Below are 18,418 nucleotides of genomic sequence, written 5' to 3'. Positions count from 1 at the left end.
TTATTGTTTGTTTCGTTTACGTAACATATTGTGAAGGTTCAGTGAAGAGTTGCATATTTTTCACATGAGTGTTTTTCCACGATATCTATAAGTGAAAAAGACTTAGGTTTTAAACTACGTGGGCGAAAAATAAGCCTGCATTGTACATAAATAGAAATACAAATTCATGAAAAAATTAAGTGGTGGACCTTTTTTATCAGTTAATAGCACTATGGATGGATAAAGATACAATTTTAGACAAGTAGACCTCTTCGGGCAATGTCAGTCTCATTAAAATTCCTCCCAGTGCACTGCCACGTCTTTTTATAAAATACTTCAAAACGCTTAAACACCAAAATAACCAACGTTTCGGCTGAGTTGCAGCAGTGTTCCTCAGGGCACACACTCTACATCCCGAGGAAGGCCACTGCAACGCAATCGAAAGTTCGATTATCTTAGTATTTTAACCAAGAAAGATTTTGATGAGAAAAATGCGGTTATTTTTATCTTTACTGACTACTAGCAGTAAAACACAATGGATAATCTAGAAAGGCTGTATGTATTCCCTTCTTAAGTTTGGGTATTTTGGTATTTTATCTTGTAAAAGAATAAGGAATTTAGTGAGCAAAACGCAGTTGTTTCGCCTTTATTTAGTACTTAGCAATGAAGCACAATGGATAAGCTAGAAAGGCTCTATCTATTGTCTTCCAAACATTGTAGGATGGCTTTATGTGTTTTTTCCGTGAACTGTTTGAGCAGAGCCGAAAAAAGACACACTATAAAAAATACAACGGACATTTGTCCGAATATTCACAGCCAAACTAAGAGTGGAAATGGATAATAAGGATAAGTGTTTGAAAGTATACAGGTTGGTTGAGAAAAATGTGTGTTCGAATACGAATTCCGGTCAGGCACAAATTTTTGTCTGTCACAAACAGCTGACGTCAATCCGGATGCATGCATGCATGTCTCAGGAACACTGTAATGTGAAGATACAGACATCGTATAAAAACACACCTTGTAGCCGTAAATGATGGTTAATGTGGATGGTATCTTATAACCTCACATACGCGGCTTGCTGCTGGGCTATGCGAAATTTCGTGATGATGACATTCCGTCTCGAGCGAACACACCACTATCTGACGGTGACGTGGCCCTCTGTTCAGGTTCGTTGACGCCCAGTGTGAATCGAATACGCCATTCACGGTGACTGCGAGCGCTGTGGGCCTTTTCTGTGGCTGCGGCAGTCTCGCTACGCACCTGTTAATCCTCGCAGTGGGTGCAATGGTCTGCCGTTATTAATGGCCGCGCCGGCTCTCGGCACTCGCAGCGGAAGACACGGTGCGTCCGCGGGCGATGAGGGCGCGATAGCCGCCGGCGTAACACGGCGCGTCGCGGGTTTCTGCGTGTGCCACGCCGCACCGCGCTCCCACACTGTAAATACGCGGCGAGCTCCGAGTGTCGCGCCATTCGTTTGCTCTCCCCGGACACTTACAAGCTTTTCGTTGAGATATTGGACTTGCCGTTGAGGCAGAACGGCGCTCTTAGGCCAGAAATCTGATCTAGTGTGGCAGTGCGCCTCCAATATGCGAGAAAATATCTGTACGTGAGAGCACCAGTGGTAATGGACTCACAACCGTTCCCGAGGTGCGTTCCTCTCGCTTCCCACTCGCCGAGGATGCTAAATCTCTCTTATGCTGTGGCTCTAGAGTGCTGCTGCGGTTACTCGAATCTCTGTGATGGAGGGCCTGTCCATTTCAGAGATCGAATAAGCAGATCAGAGCTCTACAGATTCGCCATTTAGTCAGTGGAGTAGTGGAGGCGGCAGTGTACAATTGTCGTACATTATGAATAAACGCTATCTGATCAAAACTATCCGGACACCACAAGTGGACGTCAATTTGCGGTAAATACCCGTTTTGCCTTTGTGAAGGGTTTGCTGCGGATACATGTGGAAGAATGGCAGCCCATGATTACTCAAGAGCCGAAGCCAAAGACGGTAGTGATATTCGACGCTAGTATTTGGAGAGAACTGACGTTCTAGCTCATCCCACAAGTCAGGACTCTGAGCAGGATGGTCCGTTTCAGCAATGTCATTGTCCACAACCGTTACGTCACTGATCATAGAATGAAGGCTTTCACGACCGGATAACATAGCTGCTGGTAAACCTTTCTGTTCCTGACGTTTCGTAGAGCACCTCAGAGGCGCCCCTCCGCTTGTAAGTAGGCTGTTTAGGTTTTTATGTTGGTAACGCCACGTAGCGCTCTGTATGAAAATCACTGACTGTGCTGTGTGCAGTCTGTGGTTGGTTGGCATTGTTGCAATATTCGCTGTTGTACTGTTGAGCAGTTGGATGTGAACCGCCAGCAGTGGTGGATGTGGGAAGAGAGATGGCAGAGTTTTGAGAGCGGACGATCTGGACGTGTGTCCGTCAGAAAAAAACGAAATTTGTAAGACTGGATGACATGAATTGATATATATATATATATATATATATATATATATATATATATATATATATATATATATATATTATGACTTTTGAACACTATTAAGGTAAATACATTGTTTGTTTTCCATCAAAATCTTTCATTTGCTAACTATGCCTATCAGTAGTTGGTGCCTTCAGAAGTTAGAATTTATTATTTAGCTGGCAGTACTATTGCTCGCCATATTGCAGTAGTTCGAGTAACGAAGGTTTTTGTGAAGTAATTGAGTCATGAAAGGTATAGGTTATTGCCGGCCGATGTCCGAGCGGTTCTAGGCGCTACAGTCTGATACCGCGCGACCGCTACGGTCGCCGGTTCGAATCCTGCCTCGGGCACGGATGTGTGTGATGTCCTTAGGTTAGTTAGGTTTACGTAGTTCTAAGTTCTAGGGGACTGATGACCTCAGAAGTTAAGTCCCATAGTGCTCAGAGCCATTTGAACCATTTTTATAGGTTATTGTTAGTCAAGGACATTCTTTTGTAAGGATTATTGAAAGTCGGATTAAGTTTCGCTAAAAATATTGTGTGTCAGTTTAGTGTTCATCAGAATAAGTAAAGAGAGAAATGTTTGCGTACGTTCAGTTTTGCTCAGCGGTTTGAAAATCAAATAACATAGAGGTTTACCAGCACAGTAATGCATAATTTTCTAAGGGTACGTTTCACGCTGAGTCTGGCCGATTGACCGGTCGGACGTCGAGAGCGACATATATTCTATAGGAAAGGGGGTCGAAGTAACACCTGATGAGCAGAGATAATCCTTGTCAAAGATAAAACTTAACCATCGACTGTCGTCTTGTCAAAGATAAAATTGTCTAACGATTCTGCAGAGCTACTGCCCATATATCGCTAAGTTTCATTGCCTCCTCTTTCCTATTAAAATTATCCTGTTTTCTTATAAATTTCAATGGCTCCTCTACATAGTTGTGGATAATAATTCGACGATGTAGAAAACATTTCTGTTTCAGAACACTTCGTGGTGTTCCAACAATGGAAGGGCGGACTACAAGATAGGTGATTTTGGAATCTTACAACCCTCAACGCTGATCGTTTTAGTAACCATGAAGGTAACGGGTTCTGGTCTGGAGTACTGGTTGTAACGTGCTTCAGAAGAGACTTCAGGAACTACTAATGAAAAGTGTGTAACGATTACTCTCGAGTGTAAATCATTCATGTGCCCTAGTCTACACGTTACCAATTTGTACGAGCACCTAAAGAATTTCGAATATGTGACGAAATTCTCGCAATGGCAAATCTGTGCACAGCGTTGCAAGCATCGCCCGGTCGGCTTAAACCTGAGTCGTGGGCGAATAACTTGGCAACGATTTGCACGTCTTATTTCCTTAACTAAGTCTTTCTAAGACTACTATTACTTCCAAACCTCTTTTTTCCACCCATTTGTGCATTTAACGATGTCCAACCCACTTCAACTATGCTTTGAAGAGTGACGCGTAAACGAGATATTTACAAGTAGCAAGCATCCGAAATTTAGAATAATATAGGGCGTCTTTCACATTATGCAAACAATACCATGTAACAGAATGGAGTCAACTTCGTGGGTCTGAGGAACGCCATAAATGTCGTTCAAGTAATTAAACAATCGCTTCCAAACGAAGCGGTTAAAACAACTCATAATTTAATAACTGCCTTTTGTTCACTTAATGGCATCCTGTAACCAAATGTTAATAGTATCCAAAATATTGAAGCCCCTCAGTGTGTTTGAGGGCAAATTCGTTTTATTTTACTGCCGGTTTAAAATTCTGTACCGTATTTCGGCCGGAGGAAAAGATTTATTTTTATGGCCGTGGAATGTAAACTGCCAGCTTGACGGTTCTCTTTTGTTGGAAAGGCAAAAGCCAGTGGCACGCTCAACCGAGAAGAGGGGGTGCCCCATTCTTTAACTTAGAACTACACCATTTATTGCAGGTCCTCTATCCTCGTTGCTTCTATCGCTGCCTGTAGCCATCTTTTTCAGATAAAAGCGGTTATGAAACTGCAACGCTAATTTACTTTTTAAAGAGGGCAACATGAAATAAACGAAGTGGAATATCGAAAAAAAGTAATAATGTGTGTCCGCTCTACAAAGGGGGTGTTATAGCAAGAATGGCGCAGCAATTCCAGTTGTTTAAAACGCCATCGCACTGAAATTCCGGGCATAAAGTTGCAAAATCTGTGGTGAAATATATCTGCATTATCTGGTGCCACATAACTCGATAGGGTTGTTTAAGAGTTGCAATATATACGTATAAATCGTGTACTTACTCGCAACCTCCAGGATGATCGCACTTGCCGTGGATGGGATGACAACCAGCCTTGCAGACCGCTGAAAGATGAAATGTTGAAATAGTAAGAAATGGCAGCCAAGAATCAAGCGCTTAATAATTGCTTAAGAAACAAAACATGCTATTAAGCATTATTAGGCCAAGATGTAGAACTATTAGAATTAATAATGTTTGAGGTCCATAACACATACTAAAAGGTCAGCGTCCATTTAATTGCAAACCAATAAACATTCATGAGGTCGATTAAATTCAAACAACTATTTTCTCAACTTATGTACATTTCTCCATGTTCACACCAAGCAAAATGACACAATAGTTTAGATATCGTACTTGTATTAGGGAGGATCTGGGTATAGATAGAGTCATTCTGACATTTTTTTTTTTTGCTGTGCTTTAGGTCAAAGCGTATGCTGAACTAATTTATGAAGCAAGACGATTCGTCCTATCTTAGACGTTTTTCCGATTTCGATGCAGTTGAGCTGGTAACCAGTAAGCGTCCTTTCCTGGTACTTCTCCCAGACTCATATGTAAGATAAACTGGTAACGTTGACAAGCGTCACTCAGTCTTTTACGCAGTCTTTTCCTTATCAGATCCACAATGATGTCGCTGTTTGCAATGTGCTGATGTTTTCAGAGCTCTTAGGTAACTGAGCCAACAGAAACTTCGTACAGGTCGCATGGGTAATGAAACGACCACGAGAGGATGACAGTATGTGTATCCAAAAGGTAGTACGTCCACTGCAGCCGTAAGACCGACAGCCTTTGACAAAAAAAAAAAAAAAGGACTCTGGTTCATTTGATGACGAAAGTGTTTGGCTGAAACAAGTTCGTGACTTCTGCGATAGTCTTACTTCGAACTTCACGCATAGCACCAATGCGGTCAGACTCCTATTTGTAGTGCACATTCTTGCAATTGCACAGATGAAATTCGAAGTACAGCATTGCGTAGCTCTAAATAATTTTCCAATAGCCAACAGTTCTCGCAATGTGATTGTTAGTCTACTTAACCGGAGATCAGCTATCAAGATGAACTGGCTTTTTAAGAAGCAGGCTACGTTGCCAACCAGAGCATTATACTGAAGAGATTTCTGCACTGCCTGCGAGGTGGCTAACATGTATTGCTACAACTGCAGAAAAATTCGATTTTATTGCGTTAATGAAAATTGCGAAATTTTTATTAGTATCTGATCGAACTGTGCATCTAACTTGCTGGCTAGATGAAACAATTCGTTCGAATAATCTCAACATGACAGCATAAAATCACATAGAACAGTTTTGTTAATTTGAGCTGAAATGTAACAACACAATTTTGCTTTTTAGAATAGCATGTACCATCAACAGAGTGCAACATATAGCTTTAGTCCACCTGTCATGTCTCTGAGCAATAATTCCAACTACAACTTTCCACATAGTGTTAATCAAGTAGCTCCATTGTGCCATGAATGTATGGAAATTCTACTATCCAAGTGTGAGAGGTTGTCTAGAGTTGTGAGGGACTATGCGAGATAGTAAAGTGATTAGGTTCTCTACATGCACATCATCTCGCACTGAAATGCCTTGCTCCATTTATTCGTATGTATGGGGTCTGTTACAGTGATGTTAGTGGGCATTGTTGCATGTTGACATCCGGATAGTTTTTCCTCTAATAAAATTTGCCTAAATCCTGATGGTGTCACCCTGCTTCAAACAACTCCACATGAAGTTAATTCTTTTTAAGTAATGCTTATTGGATCATACAAAGATTGTTTCTTTCAATAAAAACTTTTTATGAAAAACTGTCATAATGACAGCTATTTGTTTTTCGTAATATGTTTCGACGTTTTCGCGTTTATCGAGGTAGACGACGTAGAACATCGTCCTCGTGGGACTTATGATGATGGGTGTTTCAGAATCACAAAATATATTCTGTAGCTATTGAAGGTAGCTAGCGCTTTTCATTTAATAGATGAAATTACATTTTACCAACGGTAAAACCAGGAGCAAGTGTATCAAAGACCTTCGTTATATTACTGCCATCAGCATTGATAAAAGCTTTAATAAGAAATACATGGTGCGCACGTTGTACTTCTTTTATACCGCCCGGTAAAAAATGATGTTTTATCCATTGATGTACGTATGAACCTCTGCGGAGTATCAATGGCTGAGGTACATAGAAAAGTCTTCTAAAGAACAGTCTTCTGCTGAAGGACTGTGTCATTAAAAATGTTCTTTGCTGTAGTTAAGGAGACCGTTTCTACCCGTGGGGTTGGCAGAGCTTGACTAGATATACTGAATAACGAGGGACACCGTTCCGCTTGGTTGAACACAAGAGCTTGTTAAACTGTTGTTTACAGCAATGTGGAGCTACAGCACCAATCTGCCGGTATTTATATTCCAACCTCTTTAATGCCTTTATTGCTGCAATGTACACCATTCATGGCCATTCAAAATACAGCGTCGCCAATTATAGCGGCCTAGTTTACAAGGAATCGATTACTGTCACCTTTTAGAGGCAGGCTGAGGGCAACTGAATTTCAAACATGCCATCTGTATACAAGAATAAATCTTAAGAGTAGTTTTCTATCTAAAAAACTGTACTTTGGAGTCAAGTATATCTGAATTTAAGAATGTTTTGTATATGTGACACTGCAGGAACTCCTCAAATTGCATGAATATTGATCTCGTTTTAGCAGTAACTTACTAAAGAAGTGCGAAATTCATTGCCGTTAAAAGGAAAAAACCGTCTTCTTTGCAGGACTTTCAGAGTTACGGAAAGCAGACCACGTCTGTTCTTATACGAAACTGAAAATAAGTTTCAATTTCCTTTATCGATCTCGCCGAGTTAAAGCAGACAGATCATTTGCATTTTAGACCCACTCCACTTCCCCAAGTTACACTTTCCTTCGCTAAGTTTCGCCATCGCGACTGAGTTAGGCACAAACAAATCGCTTAATTTTCGTTAACTTTATCAACGGACAATAACATGGGATTGACGTTAGTACACGCCCAAGAACAACTGAAACAAATACACGAACTTCTGCGTTGCAGAGAGAGACAGAGAGAGAAAAAGTGAGAGAGAGAAACACACCCACAATCACGAACGCAGAAAATCCGTTACGAGTAACACTTTCTCATAACCAACAAAATCAAATATTTTTTGAAAACAGTAACAATAATCTAAAAACTAACGATAAACACAATTAAACATCGCAGTGTTGACAGTAGAAATTCAGAAATAAATTGGTAAGGGTGTAACAGACCATAGTTTCATTTTAGGTCTAATTATGTTGATTCTCCTAAGAAATGTACGGTAGAGAATTCATTGTTAGAGATGACAACCTTCAGTAAAGAATTGGCTGTACGTGCAGATGAAGCACTGGTGCATGAACAACAGAATGTGCTATTTAAGGTATTTTGTTAAATCTATTTTAGTGTAGTTACCACAATCTCAAAACTATTTCTATTATCATGCAATATTTCATTTGTTATTCTACTGCAAAGTAAATAGTGGTGGTGAAGTTTCGGTGAAACATGTGCAGGTTAGAAAGAAGAAAATTTCATTTGCTTTATTTCATTGTTCCGTGGTTCCTTGTAGAATATTTTAAACATTATGAATAAAAAATAGCACAATACTAGTATAATATTCTGTAATATTTATAGGTTTACAAACTGGTTTTCGAATGTTTCGACATCATCAGGTACAAAGATAAATATGTGTGGCTGCAAAATTTTTGTGGGATCAAAGATTGAAAACTGGTGTATCTATAGAATATTTCATTTGATTTCCAAAAGTGGCAGTTGTTGATGTTTGATTTAGGACTAAAACGAGAAGGATTATTTCAATAATTTTGTTAATGTTTGATTTGGGATTTTTTCATTATTTTATTGAAAGAGATCCTCTAGTTTTAGTCCTTAGTCAAACATTAACAATTGCCATCTTTGGAAAGCAACTAAGAAACTCTTTGGACAATATGGATATATAATGTTGGGAGATGGCGTCACACGTTTACGTTGTACGTTGCTTTGAAGCCGGCGCCACCACAGTAGATTTACCAAACCATTGGCAGATTACTGTTAACGATTGCTTCTTGTTCTTAATTTCTGTCGTGTGTCTGCAACAGCTGTTTTAAATACGATTAGATAATGTTACAGTGCTTTGGTGAATAACACAGTGTCGGGAAAGTATTTTCAGAATTTTTCTGTTCTTAAATGCATGTTTTATCCAGTAATACGACAAATTTTGCTTCTATGGTGGTGTAACTTTCTTTTGTTATAAGTTTCGAGTAACCAAGAAGGGAAGTATGTGATCTGAAAACGCTTCTTTCATAATCTAGTATTTTGATTAATGCGGACTGACCAAACTGACGTTCGGTCTATGTGCTCTTCTCGAAAATGCTGAGAACATATTTTGCCATATTTTGTCGGTTTCCAATCTTTCGTTCTCACAGTGTTCCTCAAGAGAGCTTTTCGAGTTGGATCGATAGGAAATATAAAGTCAAATGACGGGATTAAAACCACTACAGTATAAGTAAACAGGGCAACCGAAATTCTCTTAAGCGAGGTAGGACGTCAAACGGGCAGACTTGGAGCAGGAGAGGCACTACAGGGCATTTTAATTTCCACTGTCTATACTTTTGCAAATAAATATACGAAACTTTTTCAGAATGACCAGGAAGGATTCGGGATTCACACCCACAGCAATGGGAAGTTCAAAAACGCCAGAAATTTTTTTTTTCTTATATCTGAAATTTCGTCAGTTTTTCACTTATTATTGGCTGCATTTTTTCCTATAGGTACACTTTTCTTCACAACTAGGAGAGATTTTGCACAGCATACGAAGCATAGTTACAGGTGTACGAAACTCTAGAATTTTCCAAATCTATTAAAAACTGTAGTAAAAATTGAGATAATTATTTATAAAATTTGAGTTTATTTTCTAAACATGGAGTTTAAAATGTAAAAGCTCATTTATTTTTTAATAAATTAAATATATTCTACAGTTTCATACACCAGTAAGTATGGTTTGTATGCTGTGAAAAATTCATTGAAGAGTCTCTCCTACTTATGAAGAAAAGTGTACTTACAGCATCAAATTGTGACAACAGTAACTGAAAAAATGATGAAATTTCACATGTAAAACAAAATTATTTTGTCATGTTTGTGAACGTCCACTGCTATGAGTGTGAATCCTGAATCCTTGCTGGTCATGCTGACAAAGTTTTATAAATTTATTTGTAAAAGTATAGACAGTGGAAATTAAAATGTCCTGTGGTGCCTCTCCTGCTGCAAGTCGGCCCGTTTGACTTCCTACCCCCCTTAAATAAAAGAATATATTTGCTGAACAACTCTTCTTATGAATGAACTGTGTTTTCTTTACACTTCAGAATATAATCAGAATGATTAGTACACCCGTAAACGACGCAAACAGGCATCATTTTTATCAAAACACTTCCACCAGAAGCTGATGTTTGGGGCAACTAACATGGCGGACATCGGTTTCAAGTGTGAGTCACGAAAAGTTCCCTTATCATACTTTCATAGCAGATACACTAGTTTAAATCTCTGTCCCCACAAAAATTTTGCAGCTACGTATATTGATGTTCGCACCTGACGATTGCGTAACAGCTGAAAACTGGTTTGTAAAGTAATAAATATTGTAGGATATTACACCTATGTCATGTGTTTCTTCGTTCACAAAATTGTATTTGCTCAAGGCATAATCCTTTCTAAGCACAGTAGTGCATTAATTAGATCAAATAAAAATTAAGTAGTAGCAAGATAGAGAAGACTTTTCACCCAGTAATAGAAGTCGTCAAATGGTTGAAGATGATGATGACCGAGTAAATGGATGGAAGTGAAGTGTGCAGAGAGGTTGTGGGCGCCCTCCGTGGCACTTACCGGACTCGCAGTTTGGGCCCTGCCAGCCGTCGATGCACTGCTTGTCGCCGTTGACGTCGCAGCGGTAGTGGCCGAATTTGTCGTCTCGCGGCCGGCAGAACTTGGTGCACGTCAGGTTGAAGTAGTGCAAGTCGCACTGGACGCGCACGCGGTACGTGATGCGCGAGTTGTTGCCGTCGTAGTTGAGCGTGTGCCACGCGCTGCTGGGCACGATGATGCCGGAGAACGTCGCCTCCTCGATCACCCTGGTGCGACCTGCCGACACAACAGTATTTCCTGGTTCAGCACAGTCATTATGCTGATTGTAACGCGTATAAGTGCAGCTATTTCTATTGGTGATGGAGGATAGTATACCGAACAACATTACATCAGTATTTATGTCATTTTCAGACCAATAATTACAGCTCTTACAAGTCATATGTTTTTAGGCTGGGTAGGACCTCCAAGAACATATGGCAAAAGCAAGCCATTAACGCTTATTTTCCCCTGGGCGGCAGGTCAGCTGTTGAACTTTGGACACCTGGACCCAAAAGGGTCAGTCTATACTGACAGGCGTAGTTTGCTTAGCGGTGCAGTTACGACGGTGCAGAAAACGTCGGGTAGTAAATTACGGAACATGTTTGGGGGAAGACTGTTAAATGCAGAGAAAAAAAAACTGCCGAACTGAAATGGGTACCAGATATAAAAACATCTGCTCTTAAACGCATTACACCCTGTGAACTAAGCCTAGACATTTAGAGGGAAAAGAATAATGTTCATACATAGGCTATACACATGCTAATAATTTGCCCCCGGCCCCCCTCTGCTGCATGCTATAATAGCACAGATGCCTATAATATGTGATGCTAAGTCCCCATCAGTCGTCTATCAGAATTTCTGGCTCACTCTGCACTGATGCAATGTTGCTGCAGTCTGCTTACAAACTGAAGAGCCATGGGGAGAATACCTATTCTGTCTACGCAGATACGACACAAGGAACGCGTACAGGCAATTTCACAAAGCTATAACGACAGTTCCACAACACGGCGATGACACACGTACAGTGACGTTTGCAGAGTGTTAATTTTCCACTACTGGGAGTACAAAAATTATTAACCAATCAAACTAACGCAAGAAAAGCGTACGAACATAATCGACATAAATTACAGCACGCTGCACTGCATTGTTAGAGAGAAAATTGATTCTTAGTCAGACTTAACGCCAATTGTAGCGTTCTTCCCGGAAATACCATTCCCACCCACAACAAATGGTTATTGCTCTTCAGTTTACAGATTATAGGTTTCCTGAGAGGAATAAAGTTCAAGATTGTGGAAAAACTGTAGATGGTGGGTTATTCATTCTCGCCGTTTCAGTTTAGTAAAAGTGGATTATTTTGAATTTTCTCTGTCACAAACTTGTCAGTACAGTAAGGGTGGGGAGGAGAAACCTGACAACACTGCAAACTTGGAAACACAATCAAACACTGTCATTGGTTATTTCTTTATCCTATGTTATCTAAGTGTGAGGTCGAAAGATTCAGTGTTGAATATTAGACATACGCAGCTCATAGGAAATTACAGAACTTTTGAACATTGTAGGTGGAACAAAAGGGATAGTGTAAGATTGAATTCTACATTATTTTCTCATTGGATGTGCTTGAAACATATCGATTGTTGAATGCCCTTGTGGTTAAGTACTGTGCAAAATAATGATATACATCAGTTGGTAAGTTCCCTTCCATCATTTATCAGATTTTAACTACTATAATTTTCCATTTATGTCTCAATAAATACAAAAAGTTCTGTATTACCTGCCAGTACAACTTGAATTTTTCTAACACTCCAAAACAACAGTTTATTTTCAGTAATTCAGTACCATTTTCTTGTAGACCTACTGACTAAATCATAAACTACATCTTGTACCAGTAATACAGATTTCAAAAGCAAAAATATCTGCTTTTTTAAAGAACACTTAAGTTATCATCAGCTAGTTCTACCACGTCAAATAACGTACACCAGGGGACTTATAAATTCATTCCTTCAGAAGACATCACTTGTCCATAATATTATAGAATCTCTTTCAAGCAGTATTTCTGAAATTTTTTAGCGTGTTAATCTGTAATGAAGTGTTTTTTTCAGAAACTGCTCAAATTATCTATAAGCAACCAGTCTTACGTGTTCCAGGTTCTGTTTTACCGATTTAGGCCCCAGTAAAATTGTCTAAGTTCATTTTATGTTGACACAAGAATAAAATTGGAATACATAAAGGAATATTAACGTGTGACTTCAACTCATTACCGCGATCCAAAGAAATAATTTCACCACATTCATATTTTGGGCAGTTTTTTCTGCATGGAAATACACTTTGTAGATGAGCAATTTTCTGTTGTTAATGTCACTCTCCACTCTTCTCTGCTGGCAGCAGTAGTAAAATCCACCAAGTTACGAGGAGTTTGGATCTGGTGCGTGTAGCCAGGGTGAGAACATGTAATTAGCAAGTATAATAACATTGAAGCAGGCATTTAACCGAGACATATCGAGCAAGATTCACCTAATTTGTTACGCAAATACTTAGCACTGTAAAAAGTAGTTTAACTATTGTAAATAACATGAGGAGGGAAATGGGATCGTAGCGGTCTTTGCGGAGAAGACTATCGAGAAAACATACCTGCTTTTACAATTACGCTGTAAGGGAAAGCACTCAGTAATGAGAAGATAAGAAACCATACTTCAAGCGAATATTTAATGTGCCATACAGAAAAAGTCACATCTCTCTACAACACCTGTAACAAATATTTTAATATGTACACTGCTGGACCAATGAGGTGAACCAATCATTGGTCGCAATATTTGCTATGTGAAAAATCGCTACGGGGATGTCTATAAGGAAGGGGTTTGTTGAACGAAATGTGCACTTGACGTGGGGGTCTCGAATGATCAATCAGTAGCGTAATGTTTATATTAACATTTTTGAGTAGTGGTTCACGTACAGTTATCGTTAATAGGGAGCACGTCTTCAGAGCTGCAGAAAGAAAGTCACTGATCTTGCCTGCTATGAGATCAAAAGCAGAACATTTTCGAGCATAGGCTCATGCATGTTAAAATTTTACTTACTATCTGCGATTATATTTTGATCTGGCATATTTAATTCACTGTAAAATTATGATTTCTTGGTATTGTATCCATTTCTATACGACTGACTGTGAAATTTCGTTAAAAAGTGTGACTACAGCCTCTGTCTCTTTACTTGTATTTTTATATTCGAAAGCTCAACTCTCTGTACCAGAGCTTAATGTTTCAGTGTACGTTTACTGTTCGTGACTATGTGCAGTGATTATTGACAGTCATTAATATCTTTGACATAGCAGAGTCTTGTTCGAAATTGTTCGATCTCTGCAGCGTAGGATGCGTCACTGTTAAAAAAGCATCTCTGATGCACAGCTGAAACTTTGGGGAATGAAATGTGGGTTAATATTCCAAAACATTCGGATGCTTATTCATTAGGTACTTGTCTTGGGTGGTGGATGTTGTCTGAAGTTTCTATAGATGCTGATTTCAGACGTTGCAATAGGAGTTATCTGCTGAGGGGTAATAAATCTTCATACTGTTTCCTGGTTGATATTATTAAACATATTTTTCCCATACAAAGTATGAGCCTTGTCAGTTCTTCTACAGCCAGTTCAACTACTGGGACAAATAGGTGAATTAATTTGAAAGCACTCTTGATAGATCTGCTATCCGAAAATATACCACTCAATAATCGAAAACACCTTACCCATGAAACGATAACAAATAAATATTGCGAAATCATATTCGAGATTGAATGCGAGTGAATAGACCACTATATCATGCACTTCGGCCAGGCGTGGTATAAAAAAAGTGAAGAACATTATTTCCAAGCGAAAATATGGAAGAGTACCTAAGTGGTACGTAAGAAAGAAACGGTAAATTGTCCCTCGATACTGTGTAATTCAACAGGAAATTCGTCTGTTGAAAAATCTCAACAGAATAGTGAACTTTCGGCAAGATGCGGCAAGAAGGGTAATGAAGTTATACATTACGCGCGGAGGAGCAGGAAGTGAGGTAAGCGACTTGTTGTTTCCCTTTATGTTGTACTCGAGGATACATGTGTTATGATTTGCATGAGAGATTCACTGGCAGATCTTTTTCCCTGAATATGTTAAATGCTTCTCATGCTTAATCCAAAACTTATCGTTCGCAAATCGCGCAGCTCCCCGTTTGTTAGGAAAACCTGTCTGGAGACAATTCTTGCGCAAAAGAGCTACGACCAAATGTGAAGAAAATTATAACCTGTTCCGCAAGGTTTTATTTAAACGGGATGCTTATACCTTACAAGGGTCATTCGAGCTGCCTTTCTTCTCGTTTGCCAACAACTACATTTCAGACGGCGAGTTCTGCGCGGATGTTTGTCACCGGCCACGAGATACGAGGCGTACGAGCACCTCCATTAATTTCGTCGGCACATTCTTCTCTTTCCGCAAGTCGCTCCCGACTAGTCTAGCGGCACTTGCTCACCGGGCAGAAGCGGCGCTATTGAAAAATGGCAACTTCGTTACGTCTACTAGAGAAGGCCATTTGCTCAGGCGTGGGATATACACTATTTACCGTAATTTAATTCTGATGGGAGGGTCTGTCAAATGTGAGCCACTTATCGAAGCCACCAATTTATCAATTGCACTTAAGTCGCCATAATAGACGATAAGTAATACGCGACACTAATTATTAATGCGCTGCAGGGCGACCGGTCCGGTGAGCAACTCACGTTGCATTAACGACTTGGTTTTTATGGCTGCGTTTTCTTTTTTTGGCTCTGGACCTTCCGTTCGTACTGCCTAAACGTTCTCGCGTGAGCAGTCGGACCTACACATTAACCTCAATCAGTTCTTTATAATGAGAGAAACGGGTGGGGGTGACATGTAACTTCTCCATCTTTCTCTGTCTTAGAAAAGGGGAATAATCGTTAATCAGCCCAGGTATGTATATCAACGGACGCGTACTTAAAAGTGACTTGATACAGAACCGTACAACTAAAACAGGAAACAGTTGTTCAATATCTAGTAACTCTGCATTTACTTAAGGAGCACTCCTTTTTTCTTCATTAAGAGTAGTGACCCTCGTAAATTTATTCATGATTTTTTTTAAAGTGTTCCGATTCAAATTTGGGTTCCATTTCAAGTTACAGGTCTCTCTGTCTGGGTTGAGAAAACGGTTGTTCGGAAGCTCGGCCTGTACAGTATCTTCATTTCGTTCCGAACTCATTAGTGCTGAATTGTGAGGTGGTAGTCGAGAGCGAGACAGTTTATTAGAGACGGAGCTTTAGCTTGAAAATGATTGGCAAATCAAACGTGTTAGGTACAATTTAACAAAGACGTACTTCATATCTTTGTAACAAATGAAGTTACAGGAAAGCCAATCATGCTTGCCGCAAGCACTCTACATCGTGTGACAATGGGTGTTAGTATCAAACGACTGTGATGGTACATAGGAGGATTTTAATCAACTGGAAAAGTTCTAAGAGCTTCACTTTTTATACGAGGGCAACTTTTTTCCATTTCGTGAAATGGAGATTTGCAACATGTAGCTACACCTTCCAGATACTTCTCAACACAATCGCCGTTCCAGCTTATAAACTTGTCACAGCATTAAACCAACTTTCGAGCACCCTCGTCAATTCTCTATAAAGGTCTGCAGTTCGTTGTCTATGGCAAACTGTTTCTCTAACAGCCATCGGTTCATGTGAGGAAAGCCAGGTTGTGTGGTGGATGATCAAACATTCCCCATTAAAAACGCTGCAGGCGTGTCTTCGTTGCAGCTGCGGTGTATGGCCAAGAATTGTCATGATGGACAGTGCCTGAGAGCAATAGTCCTCTTCGCTTGCTCTGAATTGCCCATCGTAGACGGTTTTTCCCATCGCTTCCTTCCCCGACGGCCTGCGTCATGAACACCTGTACGTCCTCCTTAATTTTCCAGCACCTTTGTCGTACTTTGCTGTCACGCGTGACAGTTACGTTATGAAATCAGACGCAACCCCTCAGCATGAAGAAATCGAATAACAGCGCACACTTCAAACTTGGCGGAAGATTCTATTGTTCTAGGCAGCTTTGCGTGCACATTGTGTGCCCCAAACTGAAAAGTATGACGTGACGTGATCGATGGGCGTACTAGAGACACTGCACAACACATCTATGCAAAGCTTCAGAGGATTTTCACTGTGGTATTAATTTCACGACTGATGGGGCCTGGAGAAAAAAAAAATAGACGTTGTAGATAACTGGCTCTGCACTCTGAGACAAGCCTGTAGATGGTTTGATTCTACAGACACCTGGGGCATTATCAAATCCAGATGAAGACCACGCGCTTAGGCGATACAATTTCTACGCCCATTTTGCGATGCGGTTATCTACGAGATCAACGTAGAGACATGAAGGCTCATCTCAGCTTGGTGAATTCAACACGTCTCGTCCTCGGTACAGAGCGAAGCGTACGCGGTGGGCGGAACGGAGCGCCCTCTCGGCGATTTAGAGACATAAATAAGGGGAATTGAATTATCTTGATGAAGGCCAGCGCCGGGTGTCGTGTCGTGGATTTATCTGTCCGGCCCTGGCGCAGGCGGCCGAGCAGGTGTCTGCCAGCCCGGCGCGCACAATGGGAGCGACATTCCTGGCGGAGCCGGCCGTGGGAAACGCCTGGCGGCAGCGCCAAGCGGGGAGCGGGCTTCGATCCCCGGTCGCAGCATGTGGCGCCGGCTGCCGCTCCACGGCGCGCCTCTCCGCCTCTTCCCAGTTCCGATTTATTGCCCACCGCCGGCTGACTCCCCCCACCCCCCCCCCACCCCACCCCCCCATAACACAGACTAAGGCAACCTGTTGCTCCTGATCCACATGCTGCCCCGCTTGTGTCAACACGTCTTCTGGCCACATTGAAAGAGGTGATGCAGGGGACGAGACTCTGCGGACTCAGTTTTTCATCGAAGCATTCCGAAGCATTCATTCTATAATTTGAAGAAATTCATAGTCCAAAATTACCAACAGCTGTTGATGAAATAAATATTTGCAACGGCTCTTGTTTCGATGATCACAACTTCAGGTGTCAAAATTATTTACAACAGATTACGTGGCAAGGTTCTTACTATAGCTTCAAACCAAATAAAATCCATCCTGCGGCAACAGTAAAATACATTATGCAGTCAATAGTAAAATGTACTAAACAGTTAATCAGTCTTCGTGTACTGTCATAATCAGTATATTCAATATACAGGGTGTTACAATAAGGTACGGCTAAACTTTCAGGATTCATTCCTCACACACAAAGAAAGAAAATATGTTATGAGGACATGTATCCGGAAACGCTTACTTTCCATGTTAGAGCTCATTTTATTACTTCTCTTCAAATCACATTAATCATGGAATGGAAACACACAGCAACAGAACGTACCAGCGTGACTTCAAACACTTTGTTACAGGAAATGTTCAAAATGTTCTCCGTTAGCGAGGATACATGCATCCACCCTCCGTCGCATGGAATCACTGATGCGCTGATGCAGCCCTGGAGAATGGCGTATTGTATCACAGCCGTCCACAATACGAGCACGAGGAGTCTCTACGTTTGGTACCGGGGTTGCGTAGACAAGAGCTTTCAAATGCCCCCATAAATGAAAGTCAAGAAGGTTGAGGTCAGGAGAGCGTGAAGGCCATGGAATTGGTCCGCCTCTACCAATCCATCGGTCACCGAATCTGCTGCTGAGAAGCGTCCGAACACTTCGACTGAAATGTGCAGGAGCTCCATCGTGCATGAA

General features: G+C 40.7%; 1 protein-coding gene across 1 annotated transcript in view; it reads right to left on the bottom strand.

Moving 5' to 3' along the window:
* LOC126266832 (protein jagged-1b) overlaps positions 1-18,418 on the bottom strand; it is a 521,463-nt gene that overhangs the window by 88,904 nt on the left and 414,141 nt on the right. Inside the window, exons 4-5 of the mRNA XM_049971392.1 lie at positions 10,625-10,879; positions 4,728-4,788 (exon numbers count right to left, since the gene is read on the bottom strand). Coding sequence (XP_049827349.1) covers positions 4,728-4,788; positions 10,625-10,879 — 316 coding nt within the window. The remainder of the gene's footprint in view (positions 1-4,727; positions 4,789-10,624; positions 10,880-18,418) is intronic.

This window comes from Schistocerca gregaria, chromosome 4 (assembly GCF_023897955.1).
Source record: "Schistocerca gregaria isolate iqSchGreg1 chromosome 4, iqSchGreg1.2, whole genome shotgun sequence".
NCBI classification, from domain to species: domain Eukaryota; kingdom Metazoa; phylum Arthropoda; class Insecta; order Orthoptera; family Acrididae; genus Schistocerca; species Schistocerca gregaria.
The sequence above is the reverse complement of the archived record's forward strand: the minus strand, read 5'-3'. Positions and strand labels throughout refer to the sequence as shown.